This window comes from Phaenicophaeus curvirostris, chromosome 14, assembly GCF_032191515.1.
Source record: "Phaenicophaeus curvirostris isolate KB17595 chromosome 14, BPBGC_Pcur_1.0, whole genome shotgun sequence".
Classification (NCBI taxonomy): Eukaryota; Metazoa; Chordata; class Aves; order Cuculiformes; family Cuculidae; genus Phaenicophaeus; species Phaenicophaeus curvirostris.
Window position 1 is genome coordinate 17,293,621 of NC_091405.1, and position 15,316 is coordinate 17,308,936.

Consider the following 15,316-nt stretch of genomic DNA (forward strand, 5'->3'; position numbering starts at 1 on the left):
ATCAATCAATAGCTCTATCGTCATTAGAAAAGACCTTTGAGATCAATCACATACATAGATTTCACTACAGATTCACAGATTCCATCATTCAATCAGTCACAGATTCTATCATTCAGTTGTTCACTACATTGGAAAAGACCTTTGAGATCAAGTCCAACTGTACCTGTCCACTACTAAGCCATATCCCTGAGCAATTCATCTACACCTCTTTTAAATCCCTCCAGGGATGCGGACTCCACCACCTCCCTGGGCAGCCCCTGCCAGTGCCTGCAAACCCTTTATATGAATAATTTTTTCCTAACGTCTAATCTGAACCCGCTCTGGTGCAACTTAAGGCTATAGATGAGATGTCAGGAAGAAATCCTTCACAATTAGAGTGGTGAGGCAGTGCCGTGGGTTGCCCCATTCCTGGAAGTGTTCAAGGCCAAGTTAGATCAGGCTTTGAGCAAATCTGATCCAGTAGGAGGTGTCCCTGCCCACAGCAAGGGGTTGGAACTGGATCCCTTCCAAGCCAAACCCTGCTGTGATTCTGCAGTACGGCTGCTGCCTGAGAAGGGCAAGGTGTGAACTGGCAGAAAGCAGCAGCAGCTCATCGGCACGCTAAAGCTGTCACCCACCATCCTTTGCCTGCCTCTGGAGCATTCATCCCCATCAGCCTCCCAAGGATGAAGTCAAACCACAGGGAATAGGAATGTCCCCTTCCTCCCAGTACCACACAGGTCTGTATGTTGGCTCATGCTGGCTGAAGGATGGTCTGCTCATTGCCACCACCGTTGTGCCACACATCAGAGCTGGATTAACGCATTGCAGCTGCTTCTCATGCCTGAACAGGACTGAGCACATTAAAACAGCAAAAGCCTCCTGCCTCCCCCCAATCACCAGTGCTTCCTAACTGTTACATGCTTCATCCTGTCACAGAATCATTAAGGTTTGAAAAGACTTCCAACCATCAGCCCAACACCACTGTGTCTACTAAACCATGTCCCCAAGTGCCATGTCTACATGCCTTTTGAACACCTCCAGGCTTAGCGACTCCACCACTCCCCTAAGCAGTCTGTGCCAATGCTTCGCCCCTCTTTTGGTAAAGGAATTTTTCCTAATACCCAACCTAAACCTCCCTTGGCACAGCGTGAGGCCATTTCCTCTGGTCATATCACTTGTTACCTGGGAGAAAAGAGCAACACCCATCTCATCACCACATTGCTTCCCTGCTGCACCAATCGATCCCCAAGTCTTATTTCAAAGTCCAGGCACGCTTCCCAAATTCTCACTGCTGGCAATATTCACTGTGTCAAACATTTTCAATTCCATTATGTGTTTCCTTTAAGCATTTCCTGCCCTCTTCCTGGTCTATCCAAGCATTTCACCACGCATCACAGATCTGGTCCTGGGCACACGGGCCATACATGACATTGCCTGCACAGTGCTCCCTGGGCTCAGGCTCCACACACAGAAGGAACCCCATGAGAAAGCTTCTCAGAGGTCTGTCCGGCTCCAGAAGCCGGGCCTAGGATGACCGACCATTTGCTGCCACACAAACTGGCAGTTTCTGATGTCATCCCCGAACTCTCCAGTGCCTGGAGGGCTTTCCTTTTTAAAACCAAGGCACTGACACAGCCCATCTTACCAGCAAGGCTAAAAGTGCTCTTCAGCCCTTCATATTAATCCATGTTGTTGAACCAAGACAGTCACAGGGAAGGCCACCTGGTTCCAACACTTCCAGGCTGAACACACAAGCTAAGATAACTGTAAATCAGGTTTTCATTGGGTTTTCCCTACAGAAAGGCATGGTTACAATGCATTTCTAGCTACAGCCTTGTAGTCTCATAATTACTTTGCCTCAAGAGAATTTCCATGAAGGAAGGATACATGGCAATACTGAAAAAATTGTACTTGGCAGACGGATGTGCCATTAAGTGCTAGAAAACACATGGAAAAATATATAATAAAATGCTACCGTGGCTAGAAAACAAGAGGAAGAACCTTACGGAAGATACGTGTATTGCTTTAACAGCCCATGAGATCATAACAATCCTTCTCCCAGAGGCACACGGAGTAGGAAAGGCAGCTTTTTAATCACCAAGGGAATGACAGCAACCCTGAAGGCACGTTGCATACACCAGGGAAAAAAATTCCTGCTGTTCAGATCTCATCACACCTTTGTAGGACCTGGACAAGTATTGCTGTTAGGCATTGACAAGCTCTTTCAGGGTGACGTTTCACATGAACTGTTCCAGCGTTTTGCAACTGTCTGCTCCTTTTGTTCTCCAGCGTCTCCTGGAAGGTTTTGCATTCTGCCCTTATTATTTCACATCATCTGACCTTGTCCTGGGCACACATTAAGAATCTCTAAGTCCTATCCCACTGTTCTTGCAAAAACCAACAAGGCACAGTTTTAAATCATTGAATATTGACTCATTTTATTAGTCACTTCAGAATTTGTTTCAACCAAAAGACAATACACACAGCAGAAGTCTAATGCATCCCATGTAAATGTTTACATCCGTTATGCTCCTCACTCACCTAAGACTCAGCATTTCTTTAAATTTTTCACATCTCAAAAATAGGTCTGCAGAAGTTGGAAAGCCACTGGGCTCCCTGCTCAGGTGGCATGGGTTTATCTTAAATTTGTTGGCTTTGTCAGGGGTTTGTTGTGGGTTTGGTCTTTTGTTGTTTGGGGTTCTTTTTCACTGTCAAAAAGGTGGGATGGGGCTCTATGTAAAATGTAAATTACAACATCAGGAAAGAAAAAAAGAATATACAGGAACAGAGTGAAATTTCAGAGGGAAGCAGTCCAGTAGCTCCTTCCCTCACGGCCCCCAAGTAGAAAATGAACACATAGAAAGCGCACCAGCAGATCTAAGAAAAAGCCATCTTTGCTGCTCCATCTTGCAGCTCATACCAGCCTTGGGGAAGGCACTAAGTCACCTTACCCAGCTGTTTCAGTATCTTCTGAGTTCCATATCCAAGGTACTGTATAGGTGGCAGCCCCCTCACTGCTATTGCTTCAAAAGGTTGTTGAAGGCCATGTTTTGTCCCATCAAAACCTGCACAAAGTCAAATCTTAGGACCTTCCCATGTCTTCTCCCCTTTCAGGCCCATTATGGCCACTATTCTTTCCATCATTTTTTTGACTCAAAATACATTCATGTGAAGACAGACATTCAATGTCTCTCAGCTCAAAAGCCTCCAATGCAGGTATTAGTGAGATTAGCTGTGAAGTCTGTATCTTGTTCCCTTTATATTCCCCTTACAGTGCAGCAAGGAAAATATTGACCAGACATAAGAATTGTCGCACTCAGCTGGTGGAAAACAGACTCATCCTGTCCTCAGAGTGCAGACATGCGAGTGCTCTCCAGTGAGAAAACAAAGCAGCAGCACAGAGCTTAAGAGATGTACCTGCGGCCAAGGAGCAAGCAATGAGAATGTATGAAACGTGGCCTTGGCCTTCCTTCTCGTGCAATGTTAGCTCCCCATCCCACAGCAAAGGAAGGGAGAGAGCTCCAAGGACAACAGGAACGTTTGGCTGCTACAAAAGAGTACTTCACAGCCAAGGGAAGGCTTCCAGCAAAATACATTTCAGGTACATACACCACCTCCTCCAGCTCAACTTAAACGCATGGCAGAGCGCCTGTTTCCCAAGACACAAACACTCTGTGCAAGGGTGGCTGAAGGAACCAAGAACATTGTAGGAATTTACCCTACAAGCTTACCAGACAGCGACCAATAACAGAACCCAACTTCTCTAGGGGACACAACGCAAGCACAACAAGAGAAGCTGTTCCAACTGTGCTGCAACAAACTGGCCAGGTGAGGGACCGTTTACTACTTTCTCCCCAGAGGATCTCCTGCACCAGTGCTCTTTCTCAGCAAAACCAGACTGATTGAGGTGTGCCAGCTTTCAGTACAAGTGACCGTGTACAATTCAGTGAAGAGAATGGGAGAGCTTATGGGGCCTTCAGGATCTAAAGCAAAGATGTTCCATTGCCTTTGAGCCCTCTCAGAGCTCACTGGAGTCTAGATTTAACACGCTCAGCCTTCAGCACTAAGGAGTCTGAGCTAGCGGGGTGGTGAACAATTGCAGCTGCAGTGAAAGCAACAAACAAATGCTCAGCACCTAGAAGTGGACATTGATTCACTCATTTTCTGCCAGACTGCCTGCTTCCAGCTGAAGCACAGCATCTGTCTCACCACCGACAGTCAAGGGATGACCCTGCCACAACCCAGAATTACTTTTCAGGAAATCATACATCATTCCTCTAGGTTTTATAACCCCATGCTGGTGCCAGATCCAGTAGAACAGTAAAGCTCTTGGCTAATAGAAAGGCCCAAACCAGTTTAATGAATAAGGCAGCTAAAAAGGCCCCAAGAGATACTGAACTTATTCCACTACACAGACCATCACTTCAGTCAGTCATTATAGCACTTGATGTAGTTAAAACCAAAGCAGACTGAGCCACCTTTAGTGGCCCCATTCCCCATTCAAGAACAGGTCTTCAATTCTCCCTAAGTACGCCGTGCACCACTCTTGCAGTGTTTTTGACAGGAACTGGCGTCTAGTCTTAGCACTTCTGCAGACACAAAAAGCTATGTCTAAGCTCACCATCAGAGCACTGAATTGTCATGATCTGGGAAGCCCTCTAACAGAAACAAAGCAGATGTGCCATCTTTCAAGAAAGCACTGGATTAGAAGATGGAAGTACCTTCAGCTTAGCAGCACACTCAAAGATTCAAGATCCTCCTCCTTCCTCCCTGAAGAGTGTCAAACACTGCGCTTTATGTCCTGCACATGACGTCCATGAGAATTCACAGAGCTCTGCCACCTCGACAACAGTTCACACTAGGAAGCATAAAAACACAGCTTTCTGTAAGTTTAGAAGAGCACTGGACCTCACACCTTTGGATCCAAATACCCAAATGACTGGCTTCCATTAAAAATAATCAGTTTAGCTACTTTCAGCCTGAACCTGAACTAGCACGCTTCTCTGAAAGGGGAGCAAGGAGCAAACTACAGGGATCAATTAAGTAACAAAATGGGAAAGGTCTCTTTAAACCGCGTGATCTTTATTTCAGTGCCAATATTACAGATACAACACAAATATCCCAGTCAGAAGTAACTCAAATGGAATCCAGGGGGTCTACAACAGGCTCTGGAAATTAAACTGGGGAGAAGGTCTGGAATAACTGGGAAGAGCAACTTTGCAGCATAGTCTCTGATAAGCCTCCCAGCAGGAACAGAGACCTCAAAGACTTACTTACAAAATTGAACATGTCTTTTCTACCCATAAACCACAACTAATGGGTTAAAAGGTTTAACCACCTGTGGTAGAAAACCAGCTGCTCCTTGGATCTCTACATCTCTCATACATCACTGCACTTTCTGGGGAAGGTACAGAAGACTGTCTGTGAATCTGCATGGCTGTAGCTATCAATGAAAAGAAAGAAAATTCAAGTGTAAGGTCTTCATTTCCAAGTACAGTACCAAAGCAACTTCATCAGCTCTCACCAGGACCTCTTTTCCTGCACCGCCCCAGGTTTGTCGATGAACTCCCAAGGCCTAACTTGCTCTTGGTATGTACCACATAACTAAGAGGTGGGTGTATACAATAATGCACTGAATAGGCCATCAGAAGCCTCCAGCTCCTTCGGACACAAGGGGTGCAAGAAGAACAAGGCAGGGAAGCCTGACATTGCCCAAGTCCCCAGTCCGAGCCCCATACGAAAGTGTCTGAACGAATCCAGCTAGCAATGAATGATAATGTGCCTTGCCCACCCCAGGGGAAAAAGACAGCAGAAAGAAGGGGCAGCTGTTCACTCGCTGCAGAGAGAAGAAAGTTTCCCTGCTAGAAATTCCAGACTTCTCTTCCAACCAGGCTGTGTTTCTTTGCAGGGGGGCAGGAAGGGAGGGGAAGGGAGAAGGGAATGTTGCTTCTGGCTGTAAATGCATGTGTGAGGGAGTGCACAGTAGCCTCCACAAGCTGCCAGCCTCATCAGCGGAGGAGAGGAGATTAGTCTTAACAGATATGCTTCAAAAGTCAGCAATCACTTCAGGAAAATTCCTCCTCATCAGCAGGTCTCATTTGTTCCCCATGCCCATGGTGCAGTTTGGGGGATTGCCAAGGATCACAACCTTCTTCCCAGAGTTCTTTTGATTGAGTGGGGTGAGAAAAAGAATGGTGCCAGAGCCTCACTGCCAGGACTGAGAGGGGAAGTTGTTGACTTCTGCTAGATCTTGCATTGCTGAGCCCTTGTGATTATATGTCAACTTGATCCGCATACGTAGTTGTTGCTAGAAAACGAGAGAAAAACACAAACAAAACAAATTCAGGTCTTCTTCAAAGGTCAAAGCATCTCCACCATGTCCAGCTCCCCTCCTTTACCCTGTGAACATAAAACATAGGCCTTCCCTCACATCACAAGAGCTCACTGGAAGGACATGCAGGATAAGCAATGATACTGCAGATAAATGCCTCCTCTGGTAGGATGCAGATTGGTCATTGTAGTTCTCAGATCAGGTACAAGCTCTCAGAAAAGATATAGCACATCTACCCATACGTTTCTTTGCACTGGCCCTACCCATAAAGGCACCAAAGTCCTAAATACAAAAATAACTGCCTTAAAAAAATCTCAGTTAACAATGAAAGCAAGCAGGAGGTAGATCTGGACTCTGCTGCTCTGTATTTGGGCTCACATGGAGAGATGTCATTCCCCATATTAGCTGTTCACTCAGAGCAGTGGCTTTGAAACTTCAAGTGCTGCATAGCTCAGCAGCACTGAAGGAAACAGCCTAGGAAAGACTAGAAAGAGTCTCTGCAAGTAAACGCTGGAATAGCTCAGAAGTCCTTCTACACACTGTCATTTGGCTGCCACCCAGTTATTAGGCAGCCCTTAACAGCGAGTGTGCAGCATGCTCCAGCCAGGATCCTTGTTCTCCTACTCTCAAAAAAACTTGTTTCCCCAAAGCCCTAAAAGAAAAAGCAAAAAGCTGGCTATGTCTGGCTCTTTTCCCCACACCTACAGGGAAACATGTGAAAAGGATAGCAGAGGGAGGAAAGGAGAGCAGTGACTGCTCCAACCAGCCTCAGGATAAAGCAGCTATGGTTAGCACTAATAAATCAACATAACCAGTGTCAGTTTATGTGATATTTCATGGTGGTGTGGGAAACTATCTATTCCAATCCAGTATAATGACAGTGTGTCCAGGTGAGCAGGCTTTCTTACAACACTGATAAGACAAACGGCTACCTCCTAAATAGCAAGGCTGTTCCAAGGCTGCCTCCCTCAAAATATTCCAGGTAACTACACTATCCCTCTTGCAAAGCTCTATGTTCAGGCAGTAGCAATCTAAAGGACAGTAGGAGACATACAAACGCCTGAGGTGGAAGTTAAAAAACAGCAGGCAAGAGAAAAGGGCAGTAAAATACTGTGGTGCGGTAGTCTGAAGCATTCATAGGAGTTTTGGTGTTCCAACAAAAAAGCATCACCCTATCAGATGTATTTTGCCTTGTGGATATATTCCATAAGATGCCAGAACTCACAAAACTCCTAAACCCTCCCAAATTCAGAAAATAACTTTCAAGGTTATGTTTGAAAGGTGCTCTACAGCACCAGAGACGTTCCAATCAAATGTATACAAGAAAGAGTAATTAGTGCCGCGCCTTGATACAGGCAGAGGAGAGCACACTACAGAGTGATAAGTGGAGACGCATGAAAACCACAGGAACTGCACTAGAAGACAGCCATTTTGGTGACATTTTGGGTAGAGATGTAAGCACATATCTCATTTGCACATCAGTCTATCAGCAACGTTTAAAATCTCGTCCATCTACAAACCTGTTTAACAAGCATTCTGATGCAAAAGACATTCAAAGAAGAACCTGTGAATTTGTTTTAGCAGTATAACCCAACAGAAGGCCAAACCTGTGCCCAGGACCTGTCTTCTTCATCTTTCCATAACCCCAATAAAAATGACTGTCATTAAAAACACATCACTCACTTCCATCACTCCCTGTCTCCCATCAGGGATGCATCCCTAAGTGACATCCACTAAATACACAATTTCAAGACAAGATCTTTAATAACTGTTCTCAGAATCACTCACCTTTTGTGGATTCAGGACTTTAATGACCTGTGTGATGGTCCCCGAGTTAAATGCAGGGATGACACTGCTGCTGGGAGACAGGAGCTGCAGCTGGAATGTCTGAAGAAAGGACAAAGAGAAAACAATTTCATGCTTAATTAAGTAAGAACATGAAGTGATTTGTTTGCACTGGGAGAAGGCAAGTTAAAATAAGAGTTCAGTTTCTGGCCCTGACAGAAGATGTGCAGCCACCATAAAGTCAAATAATCTGTTTTTCAACTCCCTGTCTGTAAGTAACAAAATATTCAGAGGTCCACCTGCTTTTTACACAAGTGAGATTGAGGCAGCACAGATTCTAGGGGGTGAGAGCTTACTATAGTATATTAAGATCAGCAGCGATGCATTGTTTTAAGTGTCACACACAGAGAAACATTTGAGACTGCTCGGCACATCTGTAACTACAGGAGGCCCATTCCTTCCTACGGCAGGTATGAAATCTATCTGAATTCAAGTTAGAGTATTCCCAATTACTGGAAGTGAAACTCACAGAAGTGAATGTATTTTCACAAACTTGAAGAACAATCCAATCACACTCTGCTTTGCTATGAATTAGGCAACACATGCCTCATACTTCGTGCTGCAGCCAGATAAAAGGGGAGACAAATTGTTTAGCAATTAGTGATGATTTTAAAGAATACTGTCCATGTGGAAGTAGTCCAATCTGATAGGAATTGGTGTTCTATTGCATTTATAACATTTACTTTCAGACTCAAAAGAAGACCAAACTGAACACTAAGATAACCTATTTGCAGCTCGTAGCCCTGTTTACCACACTGCAGTTTCTCTGCATGAAAGCATCGATCAGGAAGTGTTTGCAGCTGGCCCTGAGCCTGCCACTGTAGTTGCCCTACGTGGCTTTACCTTTGGTACTGCAGCTTGGAAAACAAAATCTGTCATGTCCTGCTCTGTGCTGTTAGAGGCCTGTATCGTGATTACAGTGACACTAGGGTTGGTGTTCGACCTCTCAAAGGTGAAGTCAATCTTCAGCCCATTCTTGTTGTACGCAGTAATTGAGGGGATTCCTGTAGAACACAAAAAAAAAAGGAGCAGAGCTACAGAAACTGGAGATAATTCTCAATATCATAGAAAGCATTTACTTTACCCCAGATGTAAACTCTCCTGATGACTAAACACACCTCTTCCAATTGCTCCAGCCACACTTCACTCCCAAATCCCTCCCCACCTTTTTTTTACTACTCCTTGTTTCCTCTTCGAGTTGAGCACTGTGGCAACTTAAGGCTAAGAATTTACATGTCCCTAACCTGCAGCAATATCATTGAAGAGAGGCTGTGATGAAAGTCCATCAAGCAGGAATGGAGGCTGTGCTATCTGGGGTGCAGGGGCAGATACTGGAGAACCTACAAGAAATGTTGATGCATTATTACTTAGCTGTCATGAAATGAAAAGTAATTATTCCTCCTACAAAGATCAACTGCTGCATATCATATTTCTTTACATGAAGCTCTATAAATCACCCGTGTTGTCATCTTACCCTTCTTTGCTATGACTAGCAAGGACCGGCTCTTCTTGAACTAGCAGGCATTCAAATGGAATTAATTCCTCACAACTCTCAATCCACTCTGGAAAGGCTCACAGCATTCCCAGGCTCGAGCATGAAAATGCTCAAGTCTCACCAGCTAATCACACAGAGTCAACCTGCGACTTCATCCCCCGACTCCCTTGGTAATAATAAGTGTAAGACTAGGAATTGATAGAAAGTGAAGGATTAGCCAGCCCTCAACCCACCCCAGCATGGAGAATGTAGACTTTTAGGAGATGCAGCCTGCTCACCTGTTAAGTTGAGGTCTCCCAGGAGGTCAAGGAGCTCCCCACCAGCAGGCTTGTTTGTAGGTGCAGTGGGGATTACAGGTGTTATATCACTTCCCCCCAACAAGTCCAACAAATCATTTGCCTAATGAGAGAGTAGATGTAATAGTTACATATTCAACTTCCTGCTATTTCCCCTTGCAAATGTAATGGATTCTACTCGCTCTCAGATTGAAGCTCAGAGTTGCTGGCCAGTCAGAGAAGTTATCAGTTTGGCTATGATCCCACATCCCATGAGAGATCCAGCTCCCGTATTCTTGGGACCACAGAGACAGAGAAGGATGGAGTTTGTGCACACTGAGACAGGATATATAGCTTTATCACCCTGCTCTTTCACTCCCCACAACGGCCTCTTCCACATACCTGCTCGTGACACTAGAGCCATCAGAGAAGAGACATGATACAATCATCACCAAGCCAGAAGTAACAGAGGCAGGGAGGGGGAGGGAGATGGTCTCAATTTACCACTGGCAGTGGCTACTAGTGTGGTCTGAGAGGCAGCGGAAACTTAGCCTGGATCACTTTCCATTACCTGGCTAGCAGGCTGCAATCCAGAGGGCGGAGGTTTGGTTTCCAGTACCGCTGGTTCTGTCTCTCCGTTGGTCTGTACAATCTCAGTAGGGCCATTTGTGGTGACTTTCTCCATTACTGGCATTCTCTCAAGCAGGGCTGGCCTGAAAGAAGCTGACATAGTTACACTGTGCCATCTTCCTGGATCCCAATACAAATAATCACACATTCAGGAGATGATATACACACAGCAACCTGCCTTTTCCTTTTAGCATCAATGCAGGGGAGCTGTAAGACTGCATGACAGCCTGAGGTGGTCAGAAGCCATCCCTGGCATTCTGTGCCAGTGTAAATACATCAGCTGACAGCTGAAAGCCAAACAAGGCCTCCAGGCTCCTGTTTTCCCCTAGTACTTGACACAGCTTCCACTGTGGGGAGAGGACAACAAACCCAAGACAAAGATTAAATAATTAAGGAATGGAGGATTAACCACAGACATGGCACAGTTGACTGCTCCATTCCAGACACAGCTGAATCAGAGTCACTCCATTTCCCTTCTCTTTGTAGAACAGTTCACAACTTGGAACAGGTGACAGTTGGAAAAGCAAATCACCATGCTCTCATTTATCCTTATCAAAGTTCCAAAAAGATTAAGTTCAGCCCTTGAGAGCACCCTCTTGAAATGATAGAGAGGCTGAAGAGGCATGGGGTCCAGAATCCTGACATCAAGCCAAAAAAACAGGAAAACCTGCATAGGGAGAACTATCTGTAACACAAGAAAGGCAGATCAAGCCATAAAGTACTGCGTGTAATAGGGGTACACCACACCACCTCCATATCCTGTGGCTGAAAAAGTCCACTAAATCCAACAATGGCCCACTTTTTTGACCATGAACAAAGTCTTAATGAGCCAAAATTAAGCATTGACCTTCACACTGTAATGAACACCAGCACACACTGGGAAAAAAATACAGATGTAAAACTGAATGAAGTTCACAAGTTTTTTTCTGAAGTGCAGCGCTTTCCAAAACTATGAGTAGCATACACTGCCATCTGGTCAAAAGCCAGCTGATTGCCACACACTGTCCACAAGGGTTAATTCTGATCAAAAGCTTTTCATGCTAGATTTTTCTCAACTTAGTCATACGGCTTCATGGGAAGCCCTAGGCAGCTCACATGCCCTAGCTCAATAACACGATTTTTCCTAAGAAGAGGGAGGTGCCCCATGGATCCCACAGGATGAGAGAAAAGAGGAATTCATAAGGATGTCGTCTCCTACATACGGTGAATAGGATGGTACCTATGGGAAAAAAGCGATTGTGAAGACCTTTTGAAACAAGGTTTGGAGGCCCCTACAAACACAGGCAAGATTTAGCCGAGTGGCACACATTCATAGCATACTTGGTTCCTCTGTATGCCTACCAAAATCACTAGATTTGCTCTCAGAGCAAAGTGTGGCAAATAGGAGACCAGAGTAGATTACAATGATCCTTTTCAAACACCAAAACTCATCAGCACTTACCTCATGTGATCATATTTCTTGAAAAGTGCATTATATTCCACTGCCCTCTGCTGTAGCTCCACATCAATGCTGCTGCCATAAATGGACACGACCTTCTTAATGCGACTGTGTGGGGCAGGGGAGGGAACAAGAACAAAACCATGACAGGGAATTAGCAGCAATAAGCAAGGGATTAGCACATGCCATCCAGAAGAAACTACTTGCCCTCTGCTCAACAGCTGCCTTGTGTAACCCATTTGAGATAGTAGCAATTGTTTTCCTGGAGTATCTATGTAACACCCATTTTGGAACTGTCCCTTCACAACAAGCAATTAATATACCACCACAAGGTATATCATAAGAAAGCTCGACTACCCACACTGAGATGCCACCATTAGCAAACAAGGCTACTTTTTCCTCCATCATTTGAAAAAGGAACTAGAAAGAACAGCCCACTGAAAGTAAGGACTTCTCTTCCCAAAAAAAGGTTTTCGAGCAACAGCGACATAGATTAAGTACCTATACAGAAGAGGACATCCCCAGAGAAAACAGTACAAATCAGTGGAAGCGTTCCACCCTGCAAGCAGAAGACTTTAAAATCCAACAGGTAACAAGATGACTCTGGTAAACTATGGAAGTAGAACAAGTCCAAGGAATACTTCTACTGAAGACAATTGATGCCACCATATATGCAACAAAGCCTCGTGCATTACAAAAATCAATGAGAACTCACTTGACTGTGCAGGTGAACCTTGTGGAAAGCTTCATGATGGCAGTGAGAGCATAGCCTCGTGTAACAGACGCAGACATATTAGATATCAGGACACTTTCTAAAATATCAAGAACTTCATCCTCTGTTACCTGAAAAGGCACAGAAAGGTTAGGCTGATATAGAGAGCAGGTTCGCAGCAAGACTGCCAAGGCACACTGTAAAAACCTGTTTCTTGCTTAATGGCTGTTACACCTACTCCACAACTCTGCAAGCCTGTAACATATGTTCAGGGTGTACGAGAAGGATGCACGCAGCTGGAGATCTTAAGATATCAGCTTTAAAACACAGTTCCTGCTCCACACATTGAATAGCAGTTTTATCACTTAAATACACAATGAAGACCCCAGCAGATAGGCTGCAAGCCAGGTTAGCACTGAAACCACACCACTCTGTCAACTGCAGCTGCGCTCCTCACAGCGAGTGTTTATGCAGCCCATGCCTGTAGCATGGGAAGCAGATTCCTGTCCAGAGTCCATCACCATCACGGACAACAGTGCAAAACATCCATTGCAAGCACTCCCCTCACACAGCCAGCATCAAGCAGCTCCAGCCTCACACGGGTTGTCCTTTGCTGAACTCTACCTGTATTGGCTCCTCCTCTTCACATTGACCAGACACCAGAAGATCTCCATACTCCCCTATGCACCAGGAGGCCACTTGCACCAGGGGTTGCTGTTAGAAGAAAAATGAGATGCCTCATAGACAAATAGATGCCTGTATGATAAATTAAATCATCACCATTTCCCAGAGCAAGCTTAACCCTCCTTTCAGCCACGGAATTTTTCCACAACAGAGGAAACGGGAGTATTTGATTCAGTCAAGGATTCCATAAGAGAATTAGAGAAAATTAAAAGAAGGTGAACTTACAGAAGACATACAGGCCTCCTTCCATAACCCGCCCCTTGCAGCTAGGCAGCGTGACATTGCTTAGCAAACACGCTTATTGCGGTACAACAAGGAAACCAAAGACGGTCACGTTTGGTAGTACCTGGGAGTAATCACCAAGGATGGCTTTGTAGAGTCTCTGCACGGTGTAAGCATGCATCTCCACACTATTCGTTATTAGCTGAATCAGATTGGGAACAGCATCATCACGAACATAACTTCCTGCCTGCAAGAACAATTGTACATTCAAGAGACAGATAAAGGCTGTTAGGTCTCACTATCCAGCTTCTCAGTAACACCCAGTATCTGCTGATATCCTTCACAAAGCCACCTGATGTGCATGGAAATAAAAATCAATCTCCTCATCCCCAAGCGCTCTATGGTTGAATTTAAGCAGGCTCAGATAGGGAGAAGTACAGGACAGTGCATTTTCACAGTGCACTCAACTACACCCAGAGAAACCCATACTACAGATATCCTGAAACTGTCAAAAGGATAAAGTGTGCACATAAAAGGCTTGTGTTACAGAAGGAACAAAAAGCAACACAGAAAACTTCTGTTAAATGGAAGGCTTTAAGTCTAAAAACACTCTGGGGGCAGAACACAGCTTATTCCATTGCTTGCTCAAAGCCAGACTCTATGCCAAATAAGCACAGCACCCAGGAACTTGACTGCATCTCACTCTTTGGTTAGAGTATACGAACACAGAACTCAGAGGGAAAAGCCCACTTTAAGGCCAGGAAAGCATGTGGAGAAATACACAATCATAAAGCTTTGGTATTGAAGGGAAGATGCATATTGTTCAAAACCTGCCCTGTTTAGGCCCTCCTCTGGCACAGAGAGCAGCACATGAAAAAAGAAGGAAATTAAGTAAGCCCAATAAGGTTAACTGAGAATCCACCCAGCCAAAGACAGCTGATGCCATCTTTCTGTGTTAGCTCTACGTCTGCTAAACTGAATAGGATGTTTATCTCTAAGAGTCTGCAGCAGGCAGTTTCAATAATACAGCTTTATAAATGCTTTCTCTAGCAGTCCAGAGAAGGAAGTTACTTTATTGAAGGAAGTAATCTGAGAGCAATTCTCACAGCCAACCTTCTAATGGAAATCAATTCTCAGTTGAGAAGAATCTATTTTTCTCTGTTCTAGGATAGCAAAATAGCACACAAGCCAGACTTGCTTCTTGATGAAATTCTCAAATTTTTGAACACTTACACTGATAAAAGAATCTTCTTCCCACTCCTTTGCCTCAGGGACTACACTGCCTACCCAAGTATCAAGCATTTGCTACCTGCCAGCCTTTAAAGCCATCTCCAACCTGATGCGGAGTAACTTCCTACAGAATGAAAAAGTGTGTATGTGGTCTTATTCAAGGTGGGCAATTCCACTTACCGTCGTTAAGACTCTCATAATTGTGTCTATGTGCCAGCGTTTGGAAGGAGCATATCTGACAAAATTAAGAAAACAAATTAGAGCAATAACCGCCAACCTTCAACATCAGCAAGAAACCCACCATTGTCAGAACCTCCCCATCCAGTTACTCCCTAGCCAACTGTTCCCTGGGGGAGGGCACCAACAAAACACACACAACCTCCCCAACACAAAACAAAACACCAGACACTTCAGTCTTTGACTTTTTTGTACTACTGCCAACACTGGAAAGCTGGATGTATATACAAGCCTG

The 15,316-nt window shown here is 44.8% G+C and overlaps 1 protein-coding gene across 1 annotated transcript in view; it reads right to left on the reverse strand.

Annotated features, from left to right (window-relative positions):
- Positions 1–2,680: 2,680 nt before the first annotated feature.
- Positions 2,681–15,316, reverse strand: part of AP1G1 (adaptor related protein complex 1 subunit gamma 1) — a 41,027-nt gene continuing 28,391 nt past the window's right edge. The window contains exons 13-23 of the mRNA XM_069868531.1: positions 15,025–15,079; positions 13,739–13,861; positions 13,333–13,422; positions 12,712–12,839; positions 12,000–12,104; positions 10,500–10,641; positions 9,932–10,052; positions 9,403–9,498; positions 9,002–9,162; positions 8,102–8,200; positions 2,681–6,289 (exon numbers count right to left, since the gene is read on the reverse strand). Coding sequence (XP_069724632.1) covers positions 6,188–6,289; positions 8,102–8,200; positions 9,002–9,162; positions 9,403–9,498; positions 9,932–10,052; positions 10,500–10,641; positions 12,000–12,104; positions 12,712–12,839; positions 13,333–13,422; positions 13,739–13,861; positions 15,025–15,079 — 1,222 coding nt within the window. The 3' untranslated portion in view covers positions 2,681–6,187. The remainder of the gene's footprint in view (positions 6,290–8,101; positions 8,201–9,001; positions 9,163–9,402; positions 9,499–9,931; positions 10,053–10,499; positions 10,642–11,999; positions 12,105–12,711; positions 12,840–13,332; positions 13,423–13,738; positions 13,862–15,024; positions 15,080–15,316) is intronic.